Source organism: Bos mutus, chromosome 13 (genome assembly GCF_027580195.1).
Source record: "Bos mutus isolate GX-2022 chromosome 13, NWIPB_WYAK_1.1, whole genome shotgun sequence".
NCBI classification, from domain to species: Eukaryota; Metazoa; Chordata; class Mammalia; order Artiodactyla; family Bovidae; genus Bos; species Bos mutus.
Genome location: NC_091629.1, coordinates 10146565 through 10166348, shown reverse-complemented (window position 1 = coordinate 10166348; position 19784 = coordinate 10146565). Strand labels below are relative to the sequence as shown.

General features: G+C 36.3%; 1 protein-coding gene across 2 annotated transcripts in view; it reads right to left on the bottom strand.

Moving 5' to 3' along the window:
* The window catches only part of PLXDC2 (plexin domain containing 2), a 425012-nt gene that overhangs the window by 93540 nt on the left and 311688 nt on the right, over positions 1–19784 (bottom strand). For both annotated transcript variants that reach the window (XM_070380982.1, XM_070380981.1), the window contains exons 8-9: positions 10034–10129; positions 9748–9829 (exon numbers count right to left, since the gene is read on the bottom strand). In XM_070380982.1, coding sequence (XP_070237083.1) covers positions 9748–9829; positions 10034–10129 — 178 coding nt within the window. The remainder of the gene's footprint in view (positions 1–9747; positions 9830–10033; positions 10130–19784) is intronic.

Below are 19784 nucleotides of genomic sequence, written 5' to 3'. Positions count from 1 at the left end.
GTTTACAGGATTCTTAGCCTACATGTGAAAGAGCAGCATTCCCGTTATACCAGTCTCCCATTATCCCAGGATCCCCTGAGGAGGGCTGTTAGAAAGTTAAATCCTTGGGCTTCACTCTGGACTTACTGAATATGAATCCCCTGGAGGGTTTCAGAGATACTTGCATTTTAACAAGCTTTGGTAGCAATTCTCATCTTTTTTTAATTGGAAGATAATTGCTTTACAATGTTGTGTTGGTTTCTTCTATACAACAATGTGAATCAGTCGTAAGTATATATATGTCCCCTCTCTGTTGAACTGCCCTTCCATCTCCCACCCCATCCCACCCCTCTGGCTTCTCATGGAGCACTGGGTTGAGTTCCCTGTTTTATACAGAAACTTCCTACTAGTTGTCTACTTTACATATGGTAATGTATATGTTTCAATGCTTTATTAGCAGTTCTTCACTGTACTTGTGTGTGAGAACCACTGAGCTTACAGTCATTCAGATGCAAAGACCATAAGAAGCAAACATATCTAGATGACATATTGATTTCACATTTTAGCATATACAGTCAAAGAGCTTTATTAATTTGTCCAAGGTTAGTCAGTTAACTCTTGGCTGTGGCTCTAGGTGTTCAGACATCCAGTCTGAATTTACTTCAGACAACAAAACGTGGCTTCCTCTCTAGTTTCAATTTTGGGAATTTTGATTCCTTTTGAATAACTCAGGAACACTTCCTCCATTTAGGGCGCCACTTGAAGTTTGGCTGGTTAGTACTCCCTGACACAGAAAGTCCAATACACTTAATAAGTATACACTAAAGAGAGAGAATTTCATTTAGTTTAGATTTGTGCTACTATGGTCACCAGTTTCAGATTTATGGGCAATTTATCCACTGTTGCTGAGTGTATATAATTAAAGCCTAATGTTTCCTTGATGCCTTCAATTAGAAGTGACAGCAATTGTTTTCTTGTCTATCAGGAAGAACAGTTAGAACTGGACGTGGAGCAACAGACTCGTTCCAAATAGGGAAAGGAGTACGTCAAGGCTGTATATTGTCACCCTGCTTATTTAACTTATATGCAGAGTACATCATGAGAAATATTGGACTGGATGAAACACAAGCTGGAATCAAGATTGCCAGGAGAAATATCAATAACTTCAGGTATGCAGATGACACCACCGTTATGGCAGAAAGTGAAGATCTAAAGAGCCTCTTGATGAAAGTGAAAGAGGAGAGTGAAAAAGTTGTCTTAAAACTCAACATTCAGAAAACTAAGATTATGGCATCTGGTCCCATCACTTCATGGCAAAATGCTGCGGAAACAGTGGAAACAGTGACAGACTTTATTTTAGGGGGCTCCAAAATCACTGCAGATGGTGACTGTAGCCATGAAATTAAAAGATGCTTGCTCCTTAGAAGAAAAGTTATGACCAACCTAGACAGCATATTAAAAAGCAGAGACATTAGTTTGCTGACAAAGGTCCGTCTAGTCAAAGCTATGATTTTTCCAGTAGTCATGTATGGGTGTGAGAGTTGGACTATAAAGAAAGCTGAGTGCTGAAGAATTCATGCTTTTGAACTGTGGTATTGAAGAAGACTCTTGAGAGTCCCTTGGACTGCAAGGAGATCAAACAAGTCCATCCTAAAGGAAATCAGTCCTGAATATTCATTGGAAGGACTGATGCTGAAGCTGAAACTCCAATACTTTGGCCACTTGATGCAAAGAACTGATCATTTGAAAAGACCCTGATACTGGGAAAGATTGAAGGAGGAGAGAGGGATGACAGAGGATGAGGTGGTTGGATGGCATCACTGACTCAATGGACATGAGTTTGAGTAAACTCCAGGAGTTGGTGACGGACAGGGAGGCCTGGTGTGCTGCAGTCCATGGGGTCACAAAGAGTCAGACACGACTGAGCTACTGAACTGAACTGATCATAAATAGGCAAAGTGACAAAACATTCCAATTAATTTTTTATCAATGAAATAATTTTTTTTGTATCTGACATAAGTACATAAGTAAGGAGATACCTTCTATCAAAGAAAAAGTAGATTTTGCTATAGTTATGAGTAACTTTCATATTTTGTATCTACATCTGACATTCAATTTATATACTGAAAAGAATAACATTTTTGGCAATCAAAATATTACTAATCAGTAATTCTTTTAAGCAGATAGAAGAGATTTCAACTTGAAAGTCAGTATATTGGAACACACATCAATAAAATTTATTTAAAAAATTAAAAACTCAGTGAGTTCTAAATCTCCATCTGAAACTAGGTACATTTTCAAACAGAACTTTATTCTACCCCAATCCACTGAAATAAGTCTAATTATAATTAATTTTGGATCAGGGCTTCTAGATTTCTTAATGGCTTCTATTTGATTATTAGGTCTGGACTTCACACCTTATCACGAAAGTTAATAGGTGTCCTTATGTGAAAAAAAATCATATAAATGAATAATTTACAAGTAGCTTCAATGTGAATTTATTAGACCATAATGTCAAAAGTGTTACAGACTAGAGCTTTGTCCAAGATATAAAAGGTGCATTTGAACAGGTAAAATTACACTCAATCTACTGACCTATCTTAATTTTACAAATTTCAGACTTGACCATAGTTTCAGAGTATATGGCTTGTCAATCAAGAATCATAGGTTCCTGATCCTCTCCTTCAATCTTAAAACCTTGGATTAAATTAAGCCTTACTATTAAATCATACCAACTTTTTATGGCTTTGTATGGCCTTCTAGGGCTTCCATTGTGGCTCAGCTGGTTAAGAATCCGTCTGCAATGTGGAATACCTAGGTTCGATCCCTGGGTTGGGAAGATCCCCTGGAGAAGGAAAAGGCTACCCACTCTGGTATTCTGGCCTGGAGAATTCCATGGACTCTATAGTTCATGGGGTCACAAAGAGTTGGACACAATTGAGCAACTTTCATTCATTCATTCAATCATGGCCCTCTAAGGATTATAGTGGAGTTGCATGTTACTTCAGGGCTACATATTGAGGGGGGTAAGTAAGTAAAAATCATACTCAGTCAAAATATGCTTGGAATTCCCTTAGTTACAGCCCTCTCAGGAGCCTGACATTCTGTTCTTCCTTCAATATCAAAATGGGCTACGGAGTGTGAGGTTCTTGGTGATGAAGTTGTTGGCTTGCTTCTTTGAACCATATGATAATGAAAAATACCCACTGTGTCTTTAAACACTAGAGTCCCATTCAGTGCAGCAAAGGTGCCTGCGTTAAGGGGTACAAAGGACCAAGATCAAAGGACAAAGATACATTCAAGTCACCCTGGTGCTGTTTTTTAGAAGCAAAAGATTACTGACTGGTGAAAGGTGAGATCAGCTGCACAGTTTAAATTTGTTCTCTCCAACTCCCTTTTTTCTCCCAAATGTAGGCAATTTAATTTCTGTAAGCTCAATGAAAATATGAGAAGAATTTTCTTTTAAAAAATTAGATGTGCTTTTATTTGTTGTTGCTGTTGTTGTTTAGTCTCTCAGCCATATCTGGCTCTTTTGGGACTTCATGGTCTATAGCCACGAGGCTCAGGTGTCCATGGGATTTCCCAGGCAAGAATACTGGAGTGGGTTGCATTTCCTACTCCAGCGGATATGCATTTATATCCTTAATTAATTTAGGTTGATAATATATTTCCTATTGTTAATGAATTACTGGCCAATATTTCTGACTTTATGTATTTTCAAAATTTTTGAAATGTATTACATGTGATTCTTCCTATTTCTCTTTTTGTTACTGAAAGGAAACTCAACTCATTTAGTGCAAAATAACAGGCAGTGCCAGAAGATGCTCAGGGAGATGCAGTAGAAATAATAGGTAAAAAAAATAGAGAAGAGTTATTCAGAAACATCTCTCCCTTATCTCATATTTTTTCTTAAGTAAATATGTTATAGTATTCTTCTGTAGATCCATTAGGAGAGGTTTGCCTATTTTATTTATTCTTTTGATGGGTGGAATCATAGAACATTTATTACCAAGTTTTTACCAGTACCAGTCTTATGACTTTGACTGAAACTAAGTAATTATAAGGTGGAAAATTCTTTTAAAATGAGGCACCAAGAGACTAACTCCTCAGCGTTCAGAGTGCTTAATGATAAATGTTAACATTTTATGCTGGGCATCCCCATAATTCTTTCTATAGCCACGTGGTTGACACTGACAAAGCCAATGGGGAGAAATGGCCAAAGTGGGCAATTACAATTCCCAGTAAAGTGGAAATTTCTGGCCTCAATTATCTCACAGTTCAGTCCAGCCTGTATGCATTGGAATCCTTTATTAGGTCCAGTGCTGTGTTGGATGCTGTAGGAGACATGAAAATGAGTAAGATTAAGATTGCATTTCTGCCTTTTAAAGAATTTATGTTCTTTTATGCCCCCTTTGTTGGTTCCTCCTTTATTCATCAACTTCATGTGGCAAAATTCAAATCACAGGAAAGAGTATATAATGAAAAGCAATACTCATTCTCCTCCTGTCTCTGTTCATGATCATTTCCCTGGAGACAAATACATTTATCAGTCATTTAGATATTTTCTCTGAGATATTCTCTGTCTAAACAAACATACATGCATACAAATACTTTAAATAATTTTATGTAATGGAAAATCAGCATCATACCTCATTATGCCAAGCCATAGGCTGGTTCCTGGGATGTCTTCTATTTTCAATTTATGTTCTCTACACAGCTGATCTCATTCAGTCCACTGAATTTAAATGCTATCTATATGATAATAGCTCTCCAATCTGAGCTTCTAGCCATAACCTTTTCCTGGAATTTTTGGCTCATATATCCCTACCCACCCGGTATTTCTACCTGGAAGTCTGACAGGCACCTTAAACTTAAAATCTTTATTTATTGAAGAGTTTACCCCAACCAAACTCTATTTCTCCCTACCCTAGCCTCTATCTCGTATGCCATCTTGCCTATCTCAAAAAGTGAGCACCAGCATCCATCAAACTGGTCAAACAAAAATTTAGGAAGTATCCTGGATTCATATCATTTTCTTTGCCTTCATTTCTAATCCATTACAAAGTAATTTGTCTCCCTTTGAAATGCTCTTTCCTTTCACTTTGGTGTAGCTGGTTCCCAGCTGTTTTGTTGCTATTCAGTCACTAAATCGTGTCCAACTTCTTGTGACTCCATGGTCTGCAGCCCACCAAGCTCCTCTGTCCTTCACTATTTACTGGAGTTTGCTCAAATTCATGCCCATTGAGTCTGTGATCTGTCTAACCATCTCATCCTCTGCCGTGCCCTCCTCCTCCTGCCCTCAATCTTTCACAGTTGTTTAGAGTTAAGTTTAACTGTCCCTTTTCCCAAGAAGCCTTACCTGGCCACTCAGTCCAGAACAAGGACCAGCTCTCTAAACTTGACAGACCACTCATCATCAACTGACTTTTTAATTTAATTATCAGTTCATTCATTTTCTAGCTTAAGACTCTACACTCTAAGCTCCATGAGAACTTTGCCTTGATTGATGCATCACTAGGTTTCTAACTACCTCAGTGCTTAGACTAACAGTTGCTGTTCAGATCAATGTGGAAAGCAGTCAAAACATTTTTAAGTAAATGAATGAGTAAATGAGTACTTTAAGAGCCAAAATATACTGGCTTTGTCAAAATGTTTGTAACATCCATAACAGCGTATGGAAAAATTATAACGAACTTTTTGACCAACCCAACATTTTCAGTTAAAAACTGAACATTTGGAAGGTGATGGCTGATGAAACCAAGGTCTCTTCACAAAGACAATGGTTACTTAGCATGAAACCAACATGTACACTCCTGTTATTCTTATCAGTTTTGCTATATTTTACCTTCTGATATCCTATTTTTTTTGGCCTAGCACTCACCACTACTAACTTAATTTCCTGCATATCTCTTTGCTTAAACTCTATCTTGCTTACTAAACATTTAAGCTCTATGAGAGAAGTAATTTTCTCTCAGTTACTATTGACTTCCCAATCTAGGATAGTAACTTAAACATGAGATACTAAATTTTTTTTTTTTTGAATAAGTGAAGATAAAAGGTATGGGTGAAAGTGGTTGATTCAGGGCCTCTCAGCTTTCAGTGAAGAAATAAAAACAATCTTACCTAGAAAAAATGACCACCTATCCCAAGAAAATGTTTTCAGTGGGCCATACTGAATGGCTTACAGCATCTTAGTTGCCAGACCAGAGATTGAACCCAGGCCCAAGGCAGAGAAAGCATTGAGTTTTAACCACTGGGGAATTCCTCTGAGAAAACATTTTTGATCATCGATCTCATTAAATGTTCCTATAACTCAAATTCCTTTAGACCTTGGATTAGCCATTATAAACATTTTGCCTTGGTTTTGGTTTGTTGAAAAATGGGAGTTAAAGGAAATAAACAAACCAATTAAAATTATCTTTTTAGAGGAAGGCCAACTTGAGAATTCAGTAATTGCCACCAACTGATTATCATTCAGGGATAAGAAAGCACAAAGGGAAAGGTAAGAAGCATGGAAGAAAAGAGTCTGAGAGGCAATTTTCATGCTCCTTAGGATAAGATGCTTCTTGTTTTATTGAATTTGTTAACAAAAGCTCTAAAGTCTAGGGAAATGCTACTGGGCAGCAAAAGTGAAGTTTTTGATGCTCACAGGCCTAAGGAGAAATTAATAAAATGCAGTGGGGAAATTAAGTTGAACAAAAGTGCAATGAGCCATAGTTAAACCAATTAATTAAGCAGGTCTTGATATGTATATAACTGAGTTGCTGATGAATTAAAAATAAATCCAAGATTTTAAGCTAGTGTTTGGTATGCAACCAAACACCAAATGGTAACATGCAGAAAACTTGAAGTTTTCTTTAATACTCTTCTTTGACAAATTCCTTCCTCATTCATATGCATCATCACCTTTCTTTTTCCATTAATCTTAAAAAACCCCTATGCTTTCAGTAATATATAAAAGTCATGCTTTGCTTGATTCTCTTCTGCATTCTTTTCATGTCAACTTCAAAACCATGTAATTTTCTTGCACCCTCAATTACAGAAATATTCATTTCCCATAGTATGTCAACTGTTTATCAAGAAGTGGTTAAGATTAAGTAGCTTAGTACACCTGTGGCCTGGTCTGTGTGAGGCAGAAGAGGTGAGATATCAAAATGGCAGGCCGGAGCCAACGCAACACTGTAAAGCAATTATCCTTCAATTAACAAACAAACAAACAAAAATCCCCAGAAGGCCAGAAGTCACAGAGATTGAGTTTCAAACTCATCACTGAAGAGCTCTGAGATCATATACGAGTGACTTAGCTCCTGGAAGCCTCAGTTTCCTCAACTACAAAAATGTTGTGTGAATTAAATATCTTTGGAAATTCCTTGGAACGATATATGTCAGAGAAACTTCTCAATAAAATGGGAGCATTAACAGTACAAAGAAGTTTGTCACTTGATGCGTTTTGATTGTCAAAATTGCTTGCTTGGAACCCTAAACATACATTTCCATCAAAAATGTTTTAAAAAATAATGAAATGGTTAGTGGAAGGTAGATTTCTAGACTAGTGTCCCAAACCTTCATTTATAATATCATTATTTCAGTTGAGAATTGTCCTAATAGTTCTCTAGGTGAGGTGGCTAGTTCATCCTGGTTTTCTGTCAATGTTCCTGGTTTCAGCACTGAATATCCCTCATCCTGTGAGACGTTTCATTCCCAAACTAACTCAAGATTCCGTCATTTGGAACCTAACCATCAGTCATTCACTCATTCATGTTTCTGCAGTAGCAGGTACATCCTTAGGCTGTGGAGATATGGAGACAATTTACTTTTAATAAACTCAGAGCCTAGCAGACGAGACCAATAAGGGACAAACGTCCATAAGCCCTGAGCAAGATGCTAAACGTAGAGGTTGGCGCAGAATGCCAGGAACCACAGGCTTCCCGGGTGGCTCAATGGTGAGGAATCCTCCTGCCAATGCAGAAAACTCAGAAGATAAAGGTTTGATCCTTGGGTTGGGAAGCTCCCCTTGGAGAAGGAAATGTCAACCCACTCCAGTATTCTTGCCTGGGAAATCTCATGGACAGAGGAGTCTGGAGGGGGGCTACAGTCCATGGGATTGCAAAGAGTAGGACAGGATTGAACAACTGAGCACAGATGTACCCATGCCAGGAACCACAGCGTTTGGGCACCTCACACAGACTCAGATGAAGGAAAGTTGGTGAACACTAAACTGGAACTTGAATTAAGTTTGCACCTCAAATCAAAACCTTCTACTTCATTCTTCTGGGCATTTTTCATGTTTTAGTTCAGTATTACTTAAATATACATATTAAAATGCCATATCTTTAGATTCATTTTGGTCATCATCTAAATGGATTTTGACTAACTTCTGATCTGCATGTAATTTGTATGCATTGTCAGCAATATCTGAATCTAAAGGATTATAAATCCTTAATTTTATAGCAGTTCTTCCCACTCTGGAGAGACAGCCAAGAATCTACTTTTAAGAACATGAATAGCCTACTTGATTTTGCATTATTAGCAATTCATTGCACAAAGGAAATTATTGGAACAACATGTTACATTGAAAATAAAGCAACAGTTACAGTAAATACTACTACTCTCTCTATGATATTATAGTGATTGTCCTAAAGTCAGCAAGTTACACATGTTTCCAAAAGCTTGTTATCAAGGAATTGGAATTCTATTCTTTAAGCTTCAGTAACTTCTAAAGTCTTCCTGAACATGCCTCTATCATCACATCAAAGGCTGCAGTAAGAAGATAAGACACCGGCTTCTTATAAAACAGAAAGCTCTGGTGGAACATGTAGGAACCTGAAGACTCAGTTCTCCTCCTGGAGCAAGAAGCAGATTTTTCATGAACTCTGAAGGTGAGAGGGGACTTATTCTCAGACACACTGGAAGTTCCATGGTGGGCAGTGAAGTGAGTCACTTAGTCGTGTCTGACTCTTGCGGCCTCATAGACTGTAGCCCGCCTGACTCCTCTTCCTCTGTCCATGGAATTTTCTGGGCAAGAATACTGGAGTGGGTTGATCTATATGACCCACTGCTGCTCTCCCAGCACTTGGGACATAACCGATGCACAAAATGGTTGAGTAACACATTTAAATGTCTTCACTCTGTATTTCCAACAAATGATCATCCAGTCTCTGAAAAACCCTACAGACTGAAAAATCCTCTTTGCATTCATGAAAATTGGTAAACCTCTTTGACACCAGCAAGTGATGCAGCTTAAGTTTCGAAGTCAGTTAGTTACAACCCAGGCCCAAACCCCACATTCTATTTATGTAGCACAGATCAGTTAGGGTCATCACATTCCTCAGCCTCCGACTAGACCTCTAATCCTGGTTGGTAACCTCTGAGATATTTATAGGAATTTGCTAAGACTGTTCATGTGATTAAACATAAAACATCCTTGTTACTGTGAAGATATGTCATATCATGATTTCTGAAGACTATGAACCAATAGCATCAATTTATAGGTTCATCCATCACCATCATCAATCTTAAGCCCCATCGTGATTAGAAGTAGGTCAGATGATTATCGTATGGACTACAAAGATTCCTAGTCATTTTGAGCAAACATAGAAAAATATGACAATTCCTCATCTGAGCATTTTGGTGTATTTTTTTTTTAACACGTGTATATTTGTTCATGCATACCCAGTCAACACATCTTACACATTCAAAACTCAATGGAAGAGTACAAGCAACACGTCTTCACAAAGTTTTTAAATGTTTTGCATTATTCTCTTTTACCTTTGAAGTTTGCTACACCAACTGCAGTTGAAGCCAATCTGAGAGGATACACAGGGGCCGCAACCATTGAATTGGAGACACGCTAGGAAACAGGAGAGAATGGATGCATCAAGGCTAATTGGCAGCATGAAGAGGAGAGGAAAAAAAAAAAGATAACGCCACTAACATTGAAATCACCCACGCATCCCCATATATATGCAGGATCCAGAGACCCATGCATAAATAGACCAGATCATCAAACTTGCAAATTGTTTTCCCACCCAGTTTTGTTTCCATGTTAACTTACTAGGCAGTGGGGTCATCTCCACAGCTGAAATATTGGTGATTTTTGACATCTGTAGTTCCACTCGGTGGTATTCATAAATTGTTCTTCTTCGAACATCTGGAAAAACAAAAAATAGAAAAAAAATCCCCTTTCAACATTTTTTCACTTATAAAAAAACTGCACTTTAATAGTGAATGTAGAGTTACATGCTTTTCACCTGATGGGACTTTAAAATAAAAAATTTAAATAATCAAAGCCTGTAAAAAGATTGAGTATCAAAATCTGAAACTCAGTGACCATGTACCAGAAGTCTTTTCATCAGGAAATTGAAAATGTTGATTAGGGTCTCAGATTTCTCACTTATTTAACAGGGTTCAAATCTATTTTCAAACCCAGTGTATACTTAAGATAATTTCTTGATAGATTTATACATTTTGAAAGAACTTGACATATGAAATCAAGAAGGTAAGATAATCCCACTTCTCTGAAGCTAAAGTGAGTCCTTTAGGAATGGGTAGCAATCAAAATTTTTTCATAGCATAAATACACCTGGTTTAGCTAGAATAAGAGTCTGTTTTAAAGGTTTAGGGTAAGTTTCTTTAATAAAATTGAAGACACAACTTAAATCATTAAATCAATATTGCTATTTATTAAATATACAGTGTCATATCCAATGAAGGTTAATAATTAACACTTATATTGCATGTAGGAATTTATAATAATTCATCAGCAAATCCAGCCATGTTCCTGAAGAATAGGTTAGATGAAAACTTTGAGAAGAACTTTAATAAGTACTAATACAATTATGTAAAGTTTAAGAAAAAAAATAAAATTAGAAAAAAAAAATAAGATAAATACAAGCAAGTGTATCTTATACCAAAACAAGACACTGATGATACGTATTCAAAATCTACTTTAAAAAAAGACCTGAGCCTTATACTTATTAGCTTGCCTGACTTTGGTAAGTATAAAGAGAAATGTAATATTATCAGCATTTTACCTAGCTCTTGGAATGGTTACAATAACAGGAATGCATTTCTGGATACTATGATACCTATCAGGAATTATTTGACAAGCTATAAATTATATTTAAAACATTGATTTTAGGAAGTCATATGTCATAGTGTTAACAAAAAAATTTATGCATTTGAACAGTCTGGTTCAAATCCTAGTGTTGCTACTAGGTATGTCATGACCTTGGGCTCTTGTTATCTTTTCTGTCCTTCACTTTTCTCATCTATAAAATAGAGATAATAGTACCTATATCACAGAGTTGTTTTGAGGATTAAGATGAGATAGTAAATGAAAGTTGCTTAGAATAATCCCTTTCACACAGTAGGTGTTCAGAAAATGTCAGACATAATTTTTGTCTAATTTCAATATGGCAACCATAGATCATACTGCATGTAATGATCTAATTCCTATAGATTTAGGCCCTGAAATTAGGCTTCTGGGATTTTGTCTCCCATTTTATATTAGGGAAGGTTAAATTTTGATTGAAGTCAACAGACCCAACAATGATGCCCTCTAGGACATGAAGCAGGAGTGTGGTAACTCAGAAGACAGAAAGCTGTCCGTTAGTAACCACGATCAGGAAATGTAGATATCCACACATCTGGGAGGGAAGTCAAATATTTACTCACAACCTACACACACTTCCTTTTCTCTCCACACATATTCTTTCACCCACTTCTGATTATTCTCCATGAAGTTCTACAGCAGAAGAGGAAGGGGAGGGAGTAGCCCAAAATGAACTCTGTGGGGACTGGGGATGCATATAGAGCCCTTCACTGAATACACCTTCAGGTTTCTCAGATTAGGAAAAACTGCTTAGAAATCCAATTCACATCTTTTTGGCATAAACAAAAGATGCACATATAATTTTCAAGTGAAATTTTATCCAACATTAGTGAAAATGCTAATTTCATGGTATTTAGTAAGGTGTCTTGATATACATGAATCATGTCTTCTCTCTCTCAACTTTTAAGGCATATGAAACCATCACTCAGCTTCTGCCTAAATGGTATACATTCCTATATACTGGTTTCCTATACATTTTGCTAAACAATTTAGCTCTCAGAAATAAATAAATAACATGGACTTGCCCTGGGATCACTGTGATGGGGCTTTATGAGCCTTCTTCATCCTAAAATTTGCATAGTATCTATCATATTAGTAGGTGCTTTAAATACTAGTTTTCTTTGAATTTCATACTGTACTTTGAAAAGCTCAAACAATGGGCATGACAGTGAAGCCTCTGGGAGTTTATTATTGATGAAGCAGATGGGGTAAGGGGAAGGAGTGACCTTTTCTGCCATGCTACTTCTATCACCTGCTCAGACACCTCCAACAATTGGGAGGAGATGAATTTAACAAAACCAAAATCAATAAGAATGAGTTTTGTTTGATGACCTGCCAATTAATGACAGCTTCCAAATGGTCATTTCTGTTGTATTTCAGACATCTCCCTGTCAAAAACAAGTAATTAGGAATGTATTTACTGGTAGCTCCTGCCAATGCTAGAAACTTTCATTTGATTCCAGAAATGTATTTCACTCATGTGTCTTCTTGGAAGCTAGCCAAAATAATGGTGAACCAAACATTCTGTCTTGTTGTGATGCAGCTTCAACCGTTTTATTACATCTTTACAAAACCAAGATCAACTATAATACCCATGAAGGGCTTTAAATTTTTTTTAATGAAATGAAATAAATCTCTCAGCAGCTAACACATAGAGAATAAAATTCAATAATCAAAATCTTAAGGCAATATGATTCAAGCATAACCATCGAATTACACTTTTTTAGATATTTTAAACAATATCAGCGGGAGGGACTGAGTGATCATATGGAAGCACCAGGAATTCTCTCCAATCAATATCCATTCTAGCTCAAATGGAAACAGTTTAATGAGTACCCTGTGGCATGATTAGCGATGATCTAGTTTATTTGTCTGCTTGAAAACTAACATTCACAGAGAGAATGTATGAGTTATTTCCTAAATTTCCTAAATTGTCTGATTCTTACATTTATATAAATATTTTAATATCTTGTCTGAATTGTCAAGTAAATGATTAGCTAACACGTTCTTATCTATGTGTTGCAATGCTTAATGACTGGTCCCTAATGATTATTTCTTATTTTCTTTTCTAGTCCCAACTGAGCCTAGCACACAGCACCATTTGGTGAGAGTACTCTTTAATGTAAATATCATATATTGCAAAACTCAATGACAAGTTCATTCCCAGCATTAAGACTCGGAAAAAAAGACTCTTGAGTGAAAAAGTGCACTATTACAGAAGTCATAAGCTTCCCACACAAAAATCCAATACATGAAAAGAATTAGCCGGTTGGAGCTGTGAAATAAAGCATCTACAATAGAAGAAACTTCTGCCTCAAACATTTACAAATATTTATTTATTCTTATTTATTTAGCTGCACTAGGTCTTAGCTGTGGCATGTGAATACTTCGTTGTAGCATATGGATCTAGTTCCCTGACCAGAGATCGAACTCAGGCCCCTGGCACTGGGAGCACAGAGTCCTAGTCACTGGATCACCAGGGAAATCCCTGCCTCAAATGGTTTAAAATTCTCTCTATAGTTCTAATCCTATTAAACAATAATATAAGTTAGCACTGGACAAGGCAACATAAAATTTAGGTGACCATGAGGTGCTAATCTGAACCTCTCAGATTTTCCTCTCATTATTCGTGTTCATAAAAATTCTAAAAAAAATTTCAATTATGTCAAAATTAATCAGTGATTTCTAATATCTAAAAAATTCTTGTTTTTTGCTTCTTTTGAAAAATCAGGATCAATCAAATAGGGTATGGGAGAACCATATGTATTAAAGCAATAAAATATCACTTTGCATAATGCTTTCTATCTTTGAAGAGTTTTATGAGCGGTGACTCGATGGGGAAAATGTCAGGATTTCTATTTCTGCTTCCTTTTGTTGAGCCTGGAGTGAGCTAGTATGTACTTGACAACGGAGTACCTAATGAAGCTGTGCAGTAAAGAGAAGCAATTTTATCTTCTGTAAAAATGAATAATTTTGAAGTGTTTTTCATTTTGAGGAGAGACAAGGTAAGATGACACAATTTACTGAAGGGTTTGTAGATCGATCCGTCATTAAATGAATGAGAAAAGTCCTGATAACTTTGAAAATAATAGATGAGGTTCAGGTCTTCTGAAAAAGCTTTAATTGCAGTGTATAAAAATTAAGGAAAAATATTGTCAACATGTTCTTTCATTTTAGTTACTAAGTAATTATAATAGATGTGTCCTACTACCAAGTCCAAAATTATACACATTTTTTTATGGGCAAAATCAGTTAAAGCAGAATGCTTAAATTTGAAAATGTATCACTGAATCATTTCTAAAATCCTAAAGCCTTTCAAAAGACAAAGAAGAAGTAAAAAGTAGGTTAATATAAATATTATACTTGAAATTTAATATTTTATTTCAACATATACATACGGTTCATTGTCATTCTATTCAATATGGTAACCATGAGTCATACATAACTCTTACAATTGAAATTAATTTAATCCAATTAAAAATTCAATTCCCCAGTCACATTTCAAGTGCATGGTAGTCACGTATGGCTAGTAAGTCCATACTGGACAATTCAGGTTTAAAACATTTCAACAGCACAGAAAGTTCTATTGAATAGTATTGGTCTATGCTGTTATTATTATTTTTTTTTTAGAATTAAAGCTTAAGGTATTTTGTATAATAAAAGTGCATCTCTGTTTCTGTTTAAGCTACATTTTTTTTTAGTCTGTGCACATAATTTTGATCAAGCTCTTTGAAAAATTGCTGCCTATTCTGTAATTTCATAAGGAAACCATGTATGGTAAACTATATACAGTGCTAAAGAGTTCCCTAAATCTCTAAGTATTTTTAAAATACATTTGCTTCCCAAATTATTTTTGAAAATGCTATTTCTCATTGAGCTGTGAATAATAATAACCAACAAAGTGAAGGCACAAACAATGTCAGTATATTTAAAATAGTACATGCCGATGAGAAAGGGACTGGTGTTAAGAAAGAGCCAGTTAATGTATGTTGGTGGGAAGAAAAAAGTGGAGTATTCTAAGGGATTGAGAAATTGTCATTATTTTAACTTGTAGTAGAACAATTTCAAGTTAGGTCAGCTGCTTTCCAGATTAGTTTCTAGTACAGGAATTCTACATGCAGTTGTAACTTTGACGTTACTGAAATGACATAGCTTTGAATTTCCAAATAAGCCAACCATGGAGACACGAGTGGACTTTCAGCATTTCTTGCTGGAAATGTTATGCTCATTAAGCTCAGAAGGTGAAGGAAAAGGTGAGGGATGATGGGGAAAGTCAGCACTCTGGAGACTGACTGAAATTCAAAATGTTAAATGGGAGGAGAGAAACAAACAAGTATGAACGGTATCAGTGAGCACTGTCCATTTATCCAAGACCTCTACGTACTGTGTAAAAGGATCTGGAGGGACATAAGCTGAGACTGAGAAACAATTATTCAGTAGAGCTACTTAGCAAGAACGTATGGCAATTATACATGATCTATGAATAGATGACAATGTTAGAACTTTCTGGTAATCACAAGAATATTAGAGCAACAATGAAATACCATGTTCCGCATATCAAATCTGTGAAGTTTAAAAAATGATAATATTGTCTGAGAGCATTTGGGGAAAAAGGGTATGTAATATGATGCTGCCCGGGGAGTAAATTGTTACAGCCTTTATAGAAAACACTTTGTCAATGTACATAAAAATCCATTAACATTTAAGGGTTGCATATTCACTTTTTATGAATTAGATATGTGTAAACATTTAAAAAGAGGATGTTCAGTACTGTTGTTTTACTGATAATTAACATGAAAAGCAACCTACATGACAAACCAGTACAGAAACAAATTATATAAATTATGAAACAAAGGAATTTGTTGCAGCTATTGATGACCACATTTAGACAGGTATTTAGCAGTGTAGAAAAAAAAATGTTGTATATAAGAAAAACAGGCGCTAAACACATTTACAGGATAATACCAATTTTCTTCCTGTGTGTGTTTGTATACACTATAAACAAAATACTGGATGACGATACAAGGAAATATTGATTGTTATCTCTCTGTAGTAGATTTATGGGCACTTTAATTTCCTTCTTTGGGTTTTCTATTGTTTTAAAAATTCCCTTGAATTAATATGGACTGTGCTCATAATCCCAAGTATGTTTTTACCTCATATTTCTATAATTTATAAACAAGTTCCCTACATGTAGACCTATTTTTCACATCTGTTCCTTTGGGGACTGAACTGACTTATCTCTGTGGTTTTTGTTCTAAGTTCTATAAAATATTTTATGAAAAACAGAAGGTAATGCAGACATATACAACCAACAGACAATACAATAGGTTAACAAACAAATGATGTCATAATCAGAAAGAATGAGTTTCAGAGAGAGTGTCAAAGTGTCCTTGAGTGGAAATTCCCTGTGGCCTCACTCTCCAGGGCACTGGGTCTGGGTATGGACACCTCAGTCAGCACTACTGTCTTTTTAAAGTAGCAACGTTGATTCTGATGAATAAACATACATGCAAATACAAATACAGTGTTCCTTTGTGCCAGGTACCACATGCTATACACACATTGTATCTTTAGATACCAAGATGGTCATTTTGCACATAAAGAAAGTTATAGAAATTAAATAAAATGTTCAAGGTCTCATAGCCAGTATTCACATGACAATATCCCTTAAACTTTCTGGACTATTAACTAGCTTTTATCTTTTACTTTTTTCAAATATAAGGATTAATTTCATCATAGACATTTTTCATTTTTTTTTTTTGAAGGAGGAAAGGAATTTCCCTTGTAACCTCAGAACTGTTTACTAACTTACTAACAATGCCTGAATTCCCTTTGATATTTTAAACTATCAGACCACCTAATCTTTTTTGAAAGGTAAAGTCTATTTTAATAAGCCATGGTGAAAGTAATAAGGAAAACATTTATTATTTGGATGCCTTTAAAAACTGAAAAAAAAATTGTTTTGTTGTCGACGTTATGATGAAAGGGAGGTGAATCTTCATAATAAACAAATTCCATTTGCCTTATACCTTTTTGAGTGCTTTACCAAACCTTTACCAAATCTGATAAGAATGGTATACTAATTGTGGGTCCACTGGGAAGAATTATTCTCATGGTTGTCATACTTTCCCGTGTTGTCATGGCTAGATTAAGCCAAGGATCTACAGTCTATAACCCAGGTAACCAAAATGATTGTGTGTTAGTTAGTTGCTCAGTCTTGTCCAACTCTTTGCAACCTCATAGACTGTAGCCCACCAGGCCCCTCTGTCCATGGGATTCTCCAGGCAAGAACACTGGAGTGGGCTGCCATTTCTTTCTCCAAAAGGAACTATAGAAAGAGAGAAAGTAAAGTCACTCAGTCCTGTCTGACTCTGCGACCCCATGGACTGTAGCCGACCAGGCTCCTCCATCCATGGCATTTTCCAGGCAAGAGTACTGGAGTGGGTTGCCATTTCCTTCTCCAACCAAAATGATTAAAAGAATAGAAAATCGATCTTATGAGAATGAGGTCCTGTATAATAATGCACCTTGGAATACAGAAGAAATAAAACCACCCATTACTGAAGATAATGATCAGTTTTCCCTAAATTCACTCAGGAGAAGAAAAAGGGGTAACAGAGATAGAAGATTTAAATTCCCTATAAGGATGACTCCTAATAAGCAAGGTTGCTAAGTAAGGGAACAGAATCTTGAAAAGAACTTAAATATTTATCTAAATTCTGATTGTGCAAGTAAGTAGCATATTGATCTCTAGGAATCATCTAATTCCTCAAAAAAATATTACTTGTGTAACTTGTATTACGGTATTCTTGGGTTAGCCTAATCTCTGGCATAAATAAGTAAGCTGTTTTTTTTTTCCCCCTGACTGAGAATACAATGCAACCATGCAACCATGTCTTTTACATTGAACTTCCTAACACATACTGTTACACTTTATAAATGTGGGAACAGATTTTCAAGGAGATTAAAATTTCTCTGTTTCTCCAAAGACTTTTAAGTAGAACACATCAATTCCAATGTTCTTGCTAAAATATGGTCCCATCTAACGGCAGGGATGAGTGGACTGGAAACTCAGGACTTCTGTTCCTTCTTGGCAAATTTTCTCAAGATGACACTGAGGTTAACAGGAAATGTGAACATCACTCTGGCGCAAAGCCTGCCTGAGAGAAGCTTCTCCCTGAACTCAAAGCTTGAGTACTTCCTTTAGATGAATGCTGAGTCCCAAACTTCAGATGTAATCTGTTCTCAAAATTTATATTAACGTTGCCAATTTATTCAATGAAATTTATACTTAAGAAGGATATTTTCCCCTCCAAACATAAGGGTCACCCTATTACAATGTCACAAGGGATGCAAAAATTGCATTTAGGGATGATGCTGTCTGAGGACAATTTTGTCATCTGTCAGTTCTGACAGTTTTGTTTTCAATTTGGTCCTTTTCCCATATATTTTTTAAGTTGATATGTCATATTTTCACTTTTATTCAATTCAATAAATTTTCTATTCCTTCTTCTTATTTATTTATTTATTTTTTGCCTCACCTTATGTGGGATCTTCAGAGAAGACAATGGCACCCCACTCCAGTACTCTTGCCTGGAAAATCCCATGGATGGAGGAGCCTGGTAGGCTGCAGTCCATGGGGTCGCTAAGAGTCGGACTTGAGCGACTTCACTTTCATTTTTCACTTTCATGCATTGGAGAAGGAAATGGCAATCCACTCCAGTGTTCTTGCCTGGAGAATCCCAGGGACAGAGGAGCCCAGTGGGCTGCCGTCTCTGGGGTCACACAGAGTTGGACACGACTGAAGCGACTTAGCAGCAGCAGTATGCGGGATCTTGGTTCCCTAACCAGGGACTGAACTTGTGCTCCCTGCAGTGGAAGTGGGGAGTTGTAACCACTGGACTGCCAGGGAAGTCCCCTCTGATACAATAATTGAATATTAAAATACATTTGCAAAAAAAAAAAAAATTCCTTTACTTTGGTGGATCTTCTTCAAACAATAATATATCAGAATATCAATGTGTACCAGGATGGCTTTTGAGGAAGCTGCAAATAAAATTCTTTCTGGGATGAAAGAAGCCACAAATAAAACTAGCGATCCTTTTACTTGAGTGATAATTGGCTCAGGTCATGCTTGACTGAAAACCTCTGAAAGGAAAAATGTGAGAACATTCTTCCTCACACAGGAATCAACTTGGCCTCTTCCAGGGCTCAGCCTCTTGTCTAAGAGTTCTGTCAGGATGCCTTTATGTTGCCTGCACATAAGGATATGTCTCTGCTCTGTTCACAGTACAGGTTTGCTTCTGGAAAACCTGCCTTGATTTAACAGTTGGCTGGAATATTACCTCCCACAAATTCTCAGTGAACAAGGAGAAACAGCCATGGAAGATTCACTGTCTTCACCAAACAGAACTGCCACAAATGAATGTCATTCTAAACTGTAATTATAAGATAACCCCTATAATGTTTCCAGCCAATCCACTGCTCTGAAAAGTCTAATTTGCACTGCATTTACTTTCTATATTTGAGAGATGACATAATTAAACAGATGTAGCACAAGTCTAGAACAAACAGCATACGCATGTGATAAATCAAGTCTACCGCTATAAGGAAATAAAAGAGGAACAAGACCTTTGAACAAAAGGGAAAGGAATGATCTAATATTGAGATGTATTATATTGTAACCTCT